General features: G+C 38.7%; 1 protein-coding gene across 1 annotated transcript in view; it reads right to left on the bottom strand.

Moving 5' to 3' along the window:
* Positions 1-12,446, bottom strand: part of LOC117494618 (solute carrier family 12 member 6-like) — a 50,646-nt gene that overhangs the window by 20,662 nt on the left and 17,538 nt on the right. The window contains 6 exon segments of the mRNA XM_034145552.1: positions 1,260-1,445; positions 1,805-1,929; positions 2,654-2,895; positions 4,577-4,707; positions 8,841-8,895; positions 10,358-10,504. Of these exon segments, the coding sequence (XP_034001443.1) occupies positions 1,260-1,445; positions 1,805-1,929; positions 2,654-2,895; positions 4,577-4,707; positions 8,841-8,895; positions 10,358-10,504 (886 nt within the window).

The raw sequence follows: 12,446 nt of genomic DNA, 5'->3' as shown, positions 1-12,446 counted from the left end.
TGTCATTATGTATAGCATATAAAATAAAAACGTTATTTCTATAGTATCTTTCATACAAGAAATACTGAAAAAAATGCTTTACAGTAAGCAAAAAACACTTTAAAATGTATATTAAAAACAGGGGTAGAATGAGGAGATTCAATATATGCTGGTGTTCATATACCAGTTTATTTTATTCTGTTGTTCTTATGGAGAGCATATACAATTTAAAATAATAAAATAAGTTATTTCTATGGTATCTTTCCTACAAGAAATGTAAAAAAAAGTGCTTTATAATAACAAAAAACTGACAAAATAAACATTAAAACAACAGTCACTAAAAAAGACGGAAAACATACTGAAAAATTTAAATAAATAAAGTGTTAATATTTTTTATTAAAGTGCACCTACCATGCTATTTCTAGGCAATAGCATAGGTATCAGATATATATAAATATTTAAAAAACATGTCTATGAAGTGTTTTGCTCAAAATACCAAACAGATCACCCATTCTAGCCATGCCTCAGATCCCTCTATTTCACTTCCTGTTTCAAAAGTGCTGATTTGGGGTATAAAGCTTTAAAAAATAAAAATATTGATAAAAAAGAGGGGCGGAGCTTATGCGGGAGATTCAACCGGCAGATACTGCAGAGATGAAACGCCATATCATGGATTATCAAGGATTATTTCTGAAACAGTATGGAGCTCAAAGGCTTTCTCTCTTGCCGGTTATACCACAAGGTGAGTTCCTTTTTATTTCCTGCTTCTTCACACACATGCTCTCCAGTACAGGTTAGCTCTGAGTGTTAGCGATGCTAATGTAAACACCGACCATATTACGTCCAAAACAGTCGGGCATTGTTTCTGATAGCAACGTCTCTGATAGGGCCGTGGGTCCACATTTCCGATATTACGTCATATCGGACACAAATCTGGATCAGCTCCGTTGTAGCCCCGTTTTTAGAGATTTGGGTACGGAGGAAAAGAGAGAGGGTTTTATTTTCTAACGCTGCGTGAGTTCCCCGACACACCGGGGACACATTTATGTATAGAAGACATCAAAAAGTGCATTTTCTATGAAGCGTAAAAATAGGATTGTTCACAGTAGACGAATGTCACCAAATAAGGTAGAATCCTCAATTTTCCAACAAAGCTAATACTTATCATCTGTTGGCTGTGGAATAATGTAATTGGTGTCTTATAACATACCTAAATTACTTAAATAAATGTGGATTTATAGCCTTTGTATTGAAATGCTTCTCATATATGTACACCTTACCTGAAATGACCCCACTGGCCAGACCGGGGATGCCTTTGATCTGTGAGAAATTGTTGGAGAGGAAGTATTCGTCGCAGGAAGAGTTGATTTCTGTTCCGTGGCAGAACTGTTTCCAGAGGTGAGTGGTCTTCTCCGTGAGAGGGGGGGCCAGGCTGGGGTCGAAGGTCGGGCCCAGAGTGCTGGTTTCTAATGGGAAGGAATACAGAACGTCTTGAATAGATGTGCAAGTCGAAAACATACCTACTTCTGGTGATTCTTGAGGTAACAATCGAGCCCTGGCGAAGCTATTTCCGTTGACTCCTTTAAAAGCAAACTCAAAACCCATCTCTTCGCATCCTTGTAGACTAATTTCCATCACCTAGTTTCCATCAATATTACCATCACTTCAGTCACATGCTTTTATCACATGGCAATACTTATGTTGATGTATAATGTTGTATAATGTTTTTATAATTCTTATGCTATGACGTTTGTATTTTGTTTTTGTCTTTGCTTTGTACAGTGATCTGGGGCTATAATACATTTTGATTTGATTTGATACCCACCGTTACTAGTAGTGTTGTAGTCCCCCATCTCCCCTTGATCTTTGATCTGCTGCAGCATGGTTTTCCCACATTGGCGGTCCGGAATTTCGTGTCCGCTGATTGTCCTGTTTCCCAGCATGCACACGCTGCGGAGAGAAGCCAATATGTCATACAAAAAAATCCACGAAACTCCAAAATTAGCAATTTCATTTTAAAGGTCACCTATCATGCTATTTTTAGGCATATATTATGGGTCTCAGATATATACAAATATATAAAAAACATGTTTTGCTCAAAATACCAAACAGATATTTAAGCCCTGTTAACTGCTAATCTGGGTCCTTAGCTTGATTCAAAATTTAAAAAAGGAGGGGGAGCTAGTGCCTGCTCAGAATTACAGAGATACAGCTAATTGCTGCTGTGACTAAACGCCATCATGTTCCAAACCACATCAAGGATTATTTCTGAAACAGTATGGAGCTCAAATGCTTTTTCTCTTGAGGGTTTACCACAAGGTGAGTTCCTTTTTATATCCTGCTTTTTTACACGTGTGCTCTCCAGTACAAGTTAGCTCTGAGTGTTAGCGATGCTTGCTAATGTAAACAAAGACCATATTACGTCCAAAATACGTCGGGCATTGTTTCTGATAGCAACTTTCTGTGGGTCAACATTTCTGATATTACGTCATATCGGACGCAAATCTGTATCAGCTCCGTTGTACCCCCGTTTTTAGAGATGTGGGTACGGAGGAAAAGAGAGAGGGTTTTATTTTCTGACACTTTGTGAGTTCCCTGACACACCGGGGACACGTAGTTATTTATAAAAGATATTTTAAAAAAGTGCATTTTGCATGATAGGAGCAAAGCTTACGGGAAATGAGGCGGTTTGAAGGCGGAGACCAGCGCCCCGACGTAGATGGAGACGATGGAGACGATGACGCAGGCGAGAAAGACTGACGCCAGTTTGTTGACGTACTTCACGCCCACGAAGACCAGCAGGGACATGAGGAGGAGGCAGATGGAGCCGTACACTCGCATGTTGTTCAACATGGCCGCCCCTTCACCTTCGGGGTGCTCCGACTTGAAAATAGCTGCTTTGGGTGCTAAGTAAATCTGGAGGAGGGATGGAAAAGAACGTTTCATTTTTTGTGTGTTTTTTAGCTAACTGGAAATGACAGGTATTTCATGTGCCCTGATTTTAACAAATTATTACATAATAACACGCTTTGTTTAATACTTTATTTAGATTTTTAAATACAAAATGTCTACGTTTTTATTATTTTTAGCTGCTAAATAAGCACGCAGTTCTCTCATCCAAACACAGAAAGGGGACTAATTATATTAATGGAAGCAATTGAATCAACTTTAACTCATTATTTAGTGTGAAATTATTAAATTCTTCATTAATTATCCGCCTAATCAACCGGATAATGTACAGTGACGGGGTCATTATTGCAAAATGAATTCCTTCAGGGTGATTCAAGACCCCTGCCGGGCACAATATTAAAAAAAGAGATACCAGCAGATCCTAATATAATGAAATTCCGATACTGTACATATACATATATCAAATGTCATATATACGCACTTAGCTACACCGTAAGGACACTAAGAGAATATAAGCTTTAATGTTCTGTGTTATGTTGGCTTATCGTTTTTGTAGAAAGCCTGTTGATGTTTCCTAATGCTCTCCTTTAGATTGTAGTTTTTATCTGGGTTAACTTGTTTTATAGCAGCTGAACTAAAGGGTGAGTGTGATCATTGATTGGTGGGTAGTCTATTAGCACAGTGATGTTTTTGTATTGAATTAAAAACTAAGCACTAGCTTAACAGTGTTCAATGTGTACGTTCCTGTTCACAGTTTGAATATCACATATAATTGACAATATGTGTTTTAAATAGAGGGATTATGGCTGCGGCAAAACCATAATGGAAGCAATAAACAGTGTGATGTCTTAAGCTGGAAATGCCAATACAACCATGTGTCCAAAAACAACGACAACTGGTCGATCGGAGAGGAAATGGGTAAAGATTTTAAGAGTGAAGCTGAACCGCCACATGTTTCGAAAAGTGCTTTCTCTGTTGCTTTGATTACAGCTTCAAGAATTATATTGAGGCATTGGAGAATAGACAAGCCTCCGCATATGAAGGAATGGAGTAATGCTATGCTGGAGATGGCATCCTATGAGGCTATCAGGGTTCATACACTTTTTCACCAATGATTTTCAATGACTTCTCCAGGACCTTTACCTAATTTTCCATGACCAAAAAAATGACTCTTTCTCAGCGGTATCACTGAAAATGGTTTATTACGTTTCATTACTATACGATACAGTATTTATTATCGTTATAGTATTACTATTTCGGCGATTAGATAAAATATAAATTATATTTTATGCAACTTTAGTTAAATTTCCATGACTTTTCCAAAACTTTGGGGAAAATATTGTTTTCCATAACTTTTCCAGGGCCTGGAATTAGCATTTTTGAATTTCCATGACTTTTCCAGGTTTTTAATGACCGTAAGAACCCTGGGCTATGCTCACTCGGATGAAAGGCATTGAAGATGCTAAGGACAATCCTTTGGAGCGTTTTTCAATTTTCCATTGCTTATATACCTCATTTTCTATTTTGTGACTATTATTATGTTACTTTTTCCACCATGCCATGTCTTTTAATGTCAATGCCAGGACCACGGGGGAGAGGGATTTGTTTATGCAGTGTACCGCCAAGGTTTCTTTGTTCTGAATGGAAAATTCAATACAAATTTGAATTACAAAAAGAGTGAACCCACCAGCAGGATCTCGATGGCTCCCAGGATGTACATGGCTCCGGCGAAGGTGGTTCCCAGGTAGAAACACAGACCCACCGCCCCCCCGAACTCTGGACCCAGAGAGCGGCTGATCATGAAGTACGCGCCTCCCGCTGGAGGAGGGGAGGAAAGAGAGAGAGAGAGAGAGAGACAGAGACAGAGACAGAGACAGAGACAGAGAGAGAGAGAGAGAGAGAGAGAGAGAGAGAGAGAGAGAGAGAGACAGAGAGAGAGAGAGAGAGAGAGAGAGAGAGAGAGAGAGAGAGAGAGAGAGAGAGAGAGAGAGAGATAGAGAGAGCGAGCAGGGCAGGTCGTACATCAGGGTTGAGAGAAGTGGAAATGGCGAGAAGCAGAAGCAGAAGAAGTGGATGGGAGAGAAGAAGAGATGGGACATAAAGAGAGAGAGAGAGAGAGAGAGAGAGAGAGGGGTGGATGTTAGTCACATAGTGATGTTAGGAGGTAGAGACTCAGAGGAGACGACAGCTGATGAGAGAAGTCGTCCTATGCTTGGAGAAATAAGCATAATGCTCCACATGATACATCGGAGGAAGAAGATGGAGCAGAGCTTCGGTCAAATCGTAACTGCAAATCACGTTTCAGATGTTTTTTTACTCACTTGGAGGACAAGTGCCAGTGTTAAGTAACCTCTTGATTGTCTTCAGTAAGTTCTTGTTGTCTTAAGTTGGAAACAAATCAGTAGCATTGAGTAAAACTGACTGTACTGAATCAGACTTAGTTTTGTTTACTTGATCTGGGATGTGACAACTCCTGATTTATGTTAAATATTTCCATTTTGTATCTATTAAAGCCAATATTAAACACTTGAGGCTTCCTTTGCACAAAAGAGTTTTGGATAATAAATATGTTTGCATTTCTCAAAGTTAAGAATCAAAAAAGTAGTCCGATAATCAGACTAGGGCTGAACGATTTTGATTTAAAATCGATTAATCATTTTAAATGATGCAATTATCAAATCGCAAAGCCTGCGATTATTATTATTATTATTTTGTTCTTCTTGTGTGTCAGTCATCCACACCAATCAGAAGTGCTGTGCTCCACATGTACCAGTCATTGTTAACCAATCAGAAGTGCTGTGCTCCACATGTACCAGTCATTGTTAACCAATCAGAAGTGCTGTGCTCCACATGTACCAGCCATTGTTAACCAATCAGAAGTGGCCCATGATAGAAGGTGATAGACAGATTGATCCAATCACCTGCCAAGTGTTTTTGAAAGTGCCTGCTCTTTTCCAAATGGCTTCCAATGGAGCGTTCCTAGATGGTCTGAGTCAGGTTAGTAACGCTCCATCACATGTTCTACATCTATTACAGGGTGAGTCTGAAACTGAAGCTTGACTTTAAAGCAACCCAACGGAAGTTTCCTGTAAGTTTAGTTCTTCCACTCGTAGCTCGGGCTGCGGGGGTGCTAGAGACGGGAGCACGTTGATACGACCTTCCTAGCCGGAGATATGGCCGCATTTTACAATAAACTTCCGTTGGGTCGCTTAAAAATAAATATCGTGAATGACAATCACGAAATCTGTCAGAAAAATCGCAATTCGATTATTATATATCGTGCAGCCCTACATCAGACTGAAGTGCCGTTTAGTTTATCGTTTCTCCAAGAAATATGTGGATGTGAGAGGACTTACTCATTGTTCATTAAGCCAACTAAACTTTGATTCATAAATGCAATGACATTTGTCTCCCCTTTTCCATTAATTATCAAAAATGTCTTATAATATAAGATTTAATAGAAGATGTGGGCAGTGAGGCATTAGTATAGAAAAATGTTGAATAAAACCAGGCCCTAAATTGTGTTCTGAACTTGGCATTGTCTTACACACCTGGTACTCTTAAAGGGGACCTATCATGCAAAATGCACTTGTGTACGTCTTTTCTACATGAATATGTGTCCCCGGTGTTCCAGGGAACTCACCAAGTGTCAGAAAACACAACCCTCTCTATTTTCCTCCATACCCAAATCTCTAAAAAAGGGGCTGCAACGGATCTGATAAAAACTGATCCAGATTTGAACACTGTCCTGACGTCAGGACAGTGGCGCTACGGCTATTGGGCCAACTCCACCAATCAGGAGGAGACAGCCACGGCCATTGCCGTTCGAAAGCGCTGGAGACGCTGTAGTACATATGCCAGGCCTGTAGGTGGTGCTGTTCTCACTGAATCAGCCCTTGCAAAAACAGGGGTAAAAAAGTATAAATATGCCTTATATAGGTATGGTCCTACACTATATTATTCAAATATAGCATGATAGGTCCACTTTAAGTGAACTAAACAACAACAGTAAGCTTTAATTTGCAGATACAATTTGAACCAGTTATATAATAAAGCACATGGAGGAATCACACAAGAAAGAGAAACTACATTAGAAGCTTCTGAGAGCTCAGAAAGCAGTGTTTGGTTTCCTAAATGCAACCCATTGACATTTGACAAACACAGTGAGATGAATGGTTAAAAAACAATAGGGCGTGTGAATGTGAATGAATGGATTCCCCAACCCCCCAAAAAACTGCCATTGATGTCCTAAATAAAAGCATCAAAGTGAATTTAAAGAAATGAACGAGATGCGATGGGATGAGCATCTTCTTCATTTGAACCACTTGAAACTCCACCCATACAGTATTAACTTAGTGAGAGCGCATGAGAAGCTGAGAACAAAAAAGACAGCATGGGATGAAATGTCTGAAGCCAAACAAACAACGTTAGATTCATCTCTATGTTACCGAGGGGTTATCGATTATAGAAATGTCAACATCACACTACTTTGACATTTGGGGTCTCCGACTAGAGGCGTAAAGTCAATGGTGGATCAATTATCCTTGGTTTTTTAATAATGTGTGTTCAGACAGACAGACAGGAGGCAGACAGAGGGAGAGACGGGACAAACAGAAACAACATTAGAAAAAACACACGAATCAATACCGACACGAGCGGGGAAACTGAAAGGAAACAACCTGCAAGATTCATCTATGGCTGTACCGAAAAAAAGTCCTTAATTGTAATGAATTATTTATTGGATAGAGGGAGTCATTGTTTTTTAAATACTGTTGGGAAAATACTGAATGTTCCTTCTATATCAGCACATGATAACAGAGGCCCTACGTCGCTGTGTACGTAGCCGGATGTCTGACTACATGGACGACGCTCATGAGACACTGTGTTGAAGTTATGATAGCTATGTTCCTCAGATTGGCATGATGACACAGCCCCTAGACAGATAGGCATATCATGTTTATTGCTTACGCAGGCCTTAGCTAATCTTAACTAATGTCAGAATACTTCTTTGAACCGGTATTCCTCCATCTTGTGACTGTAACACCTTCTCTTGTATATAAACATTTTGAAGGACCCCACTGTTCGGGGGACTAAATTCTTGCAAGGATAATAAATACATGGACCCTGATCATGAAGACCGGTGGGTGACGAAAGACATTTCTTTGCAGCATTCAAATATTGTTTTATAATTCCAAAAGTAACTAAGTACATTTACTCAAGTACTGTACTTTAAGTGCATTATTGAGGTGCTTGTACTTTCCTTGAGTATTCTCATTTAATGTTCATACTTCTACTCCAATACATTTTGGCAGCAGATATTGTCCCGACTAACTACATTTATTTGCCTACTTTTCAGGTTTATATAAATAATACAAACATTAAATCAACTCATACACTATGATCTACTTTAAGGATAGATATACCTTGCAGTTTGATAAGTAATTAATGTAATATTATCCTTTAAGATGCAAAATTAAAATGATAGACACATGAATGCATCAAAACAAGTGATATAAAATATATTGTTTAGAAATCGGCCACTTTGGATTATGAGTACTTAAGTATATTTCGATGATGCTACTTTTGTACTTTTACTTGTAATGGAGTATATTTACACAGCGGTATTATTACTTTTACCTAAGTGTACGATCCGAGTACTTCTTCCACCACTTGATAATCCAAATGTCAACGTTATAATTGAAGTATTGAAGCTTCAAACTATCCAATATAGCCGTATATAAACAACGTAAGAGGTCACTTGGCTGTGTAAACTCATATAAGTTAAACTGACACGGTAATAATGGAGATAAGACCCAGCTGTGTGGGAGTCGTATGAAGAGATCACCCAGCACACACCAGTGCCCTTTAATCCACAGGTAGGGAGAGGATGGGAGGGGGGAGGGGGGAGAGGATGGGAGGGGGGAGGGGGGAGTAAAATGATGAAGGAATACCTGGAACAACTCCGTTAGTGGCGATGGCGCTCATCGATATCGCCGTCAACAACGTCTGCAGGGAGAGAGATTTAACATACATTTAGAGTTTCTGATGAAAGTGGTAATATGCAGAGATGGGAAAAGTACACACATCCTTTACTCAAGTAGAAGTACAGATACTCGTGTTTAAAAATACTCTGGTGAAAGTAGAAGTACTGACTAAACTTCTTTACTCAAGTCAAAGTAAAGAGGGCTTTGAAATGTACTTCAGTAAAAAGTACCCATAACTAGCAGCTGTTTTAAAGAGTACCTGACCTCCCTTTATATTAATAGAACAATAATGTCATTGTTAGCTAATGAATGTTTCCATGCTGAACAACGGCAACATGACAACGTTTTCATTGGTCCCTCTTCTTTAGAGAAGACCAGGAAATGATGGATACACGGATCGTGTTCAAATCAATAGGCACGCAATGACTCTAAATAATAATGATCACGCCACCAAACACACATTCAAACTAAAGGAACCAGCCTGTTTGGGAAATGAGAGAAGTAGAAAGTACAGGTATTTGAGTTCAACATGTAAGAAGTAGAAAGTACAGGTATTTGTGTTCAACATGTAAGAAGTAGAAAGTACAGGTATTTGTGTTCAACATGTAAGAAGTAGAAAGTACAGGTATTTGTGTTCAACATGTAAGAAGTAGAAAGTACAGGTATTTGGGTTCAACATGTAAGAAGTAGAAAGTACAGGTATTTGGGTTCAACATGTAAGAAGTAGAAAGTACAGGTATTTGTGTTCAACATGTAAGAAGTAGAAAGTACAGGTATTTGTGTTCAACATGTAAGAAGTAGAAAGTACAGGTATTTGGGTTCAACATGTAAGAAGTAGAAAGTACAGGTATTTGTGTTCAACATGTAAGAAGTAGAAAGTACAGGTATTTGTGTTCAACATGTAAGAAGTAGAAAGTACAGGTATTTGTGTTCAACATGTAAGAAGTAGAAAGTACAGGTATTTGTGTTCACCATTTAAGAAGTAGAAAGTACAGGTATTTGTGTTCAACATGTAAGAAGTAGAAAGTACAGGTATTTGTGTTCACCATTTAAGAAGTAGAAAGTACAGGTATTTGTGTTCAACATGTAAGAAGTAGAAAGTACAGGTATTTGTGTTCACCATTTAAGAAGTAGAAAGTACAGGTATTTGTGTTCAACATGTAAGAAGTAGAAAGTACAGGTATTTGGGTTCAAAATGTAAGAAGTAGAAAGTACAGGTATTTGTGTTCAACATGTAAGAAGTAGAAAGTACAGGTATTTGGGTTCAACATGTAAGAAGTAGAAAGTACAGGTATTTGTGTTCAACATGTAAGAAGTAGAAAGTACAGGTATTTGTGTTCAACATGTAAGAAGTAAAAGTGGTCAGAAAAAGTCGTAGTGGAGTAAAGTACTGATACCAGAAAGATTGACTTAAGTACAGTAACAAAGTATTTGTACTCCACTACTTCCCACCTCTGCTAATATGTGTTTGCTGCAGTACTCACGCAGCAGCAGCAGACGAACACGATGCAGAGACCCTGCAGGACCCCCGCGCTGCCCACCACCCAGGTGAGCCGTAGGAACAGGATCACCCCGAAGATGTTCTGCAGGCAGGGCAGGTAGACGCCCATAAAGGTCCCCATCTGAGGAGACTGGAGACAGCAGAGATCAAGAGAACATGAAGATTAGACAACAAAGGCTTCACAATGTCCCAGTGCTATTGAGACTCCATTATGTGTGATCCCAACAAAGCCTTTCAGTGTCCTAAAGAATCTAAAATGAGCGTTTTTACACTGGATGTCAATAGAGTGCCACAGTGACGCGTCCTAAAACACGGAAGTAAACTCCTTCCGGTTCCTTCGACAAAAAGCAATGCAATTTCTCCATGGGATTTAGGAAAATAGCTGGAAATAAGGTCTGTGGTTGAGACACATTGAAGAGACGGATCACGTTTTGATCAGTCGGATAATCTCCACACGTCTCTACCCTACTTTTATAATTTTCGGATCATAAATCTAGTCGCCAGAAGCAAAATGCTAACGTTATGCTATAATCAAACTACAGCAGGGTCGCTGCTTCCACGTCACGCCAACTTCAGATCCATATTCAAACATACAGATTCTAAATGGTACGAGTTGAAGCGTTTGTTTGAACAGTTTGCAGGAGGCAGGTACTTGCTTTCAAGCAGAACAGGGCAAACTAACTTAGAGGAGTGTTTACGTGTTCGGTGTAATGACGTACAACGTCCTCGACAACTTCTGTAGTCCTATTCAGCCACTTGTTAACAACCATCGTTTTTCAGACACGTCAACTCTTCAAAAAGCACCAGTGGGGTCACTGCTGATGTATTTAATGTCGTAGAACAAAACGTGATCCGTCTCTTCAATGTGTCTCAACCACAGATCTTATTTCCAGATATTATCCTAAACCCTATGTAGAGATTGCGTTGCTTTCTGTCGAAGGAACCGGAAGTGGTAAAATGCTAACTTACTTCCGGGTTTCAGGACGCGTCACTGCGCCACTCTATTGAAACGTATATAACAGGTGAATTATATATTTCAAGCTTGCATTCATACACTTACATTTTGCTATCTACCATCAACTGTTCATTAATTGCTATCAATCATCTATTTTAACCTTCTGTCGATTACAAATATAATATTGTATAATATATTTTCTTAGTATTTCATCTGTTTATAAATAAGTTCTTTTTTAACAGTTTTTTTAAACATACTTTTAGTCGTCTGTTAAAATGTACTTTTGCCTACTATTTCGAATAAGTATTAAACCCTTAATTATTTGGACTATTATTAATACATTATATAAAGCTATTTCAACTGTTTATACGACTTCTATACATTACACTTCTTTTTAAGTTCTTAAACTGTTTAAACATTTCTTCTTTCAGCAGGTAACTTACTGAATATTGGGATAAAAAAAATGTAGTAAATCAGAATTGCATCAACCAATAATCCTATTATATCAATTTTGTATTATTATTATTTTGTGGAAATATATATTTTTCCAATTTAGCCTCGCTATCCCCCAATCTTGCACTTCACCACCTTGTAAATGCTTATATGTATATCTCCCAGTGTGGCCAGAAGGGACGATTTTAAATGTTCTGGTTTCTCTTTCCTGTTGCCTAATGAATTTAATAATCCGAAGAGGGTCATGACAGTAAATGAGTCTGTTGACAGCACCACAGCAGACTGTGTAATCTCAGCCCGCCGCTTTTTATCAGCGTTATCACCGAGCCACATCCTCCTGAGCTTTCACTTTCACACGCCGGGTCAACAGGGCAAGAGATGCCGTTACTCATAGTGATCATGTGTTGGAAAGATGGAGGGGAAATGTGTTATGCCTTACTATAACACATGCACCGATTACCATATGTGAGTTAATTTAAAAAGGACATTTCTTACTGTGTTCATGATCATTTCAACTACATTTTAATCCCTTATTATACTCAGGATCATCACCGTGGTTAAAATTGCTGTAGTAGGAGAAAATTGTGCATTTGGGTTCATTTTACACTTTATTGAACAAATATGTCTATTGCACTATAATGTTAAATATATCCTATGGTACATT

This window comes from Trematomus bernacchii, unplaced genomic scaffold (genome assembly GCF_902827165.1).
Source record: "Trematomus bernacchii unplaced genomic scaffold, fTreBer1.1, whole genome shotgun sequence".
In the NCBI taxonomy this organism is placed as follows: Eukaryota; Metazoa; Chordata; class Actinopteri; order Perciformes; family Nototheniidae; genus Trematomus; species Trematomus bernacchii.
Note: the sequence above shows the minus strand (reverse complement) of the source record. Positions and strands in the feature narration are given on the sequence as shown.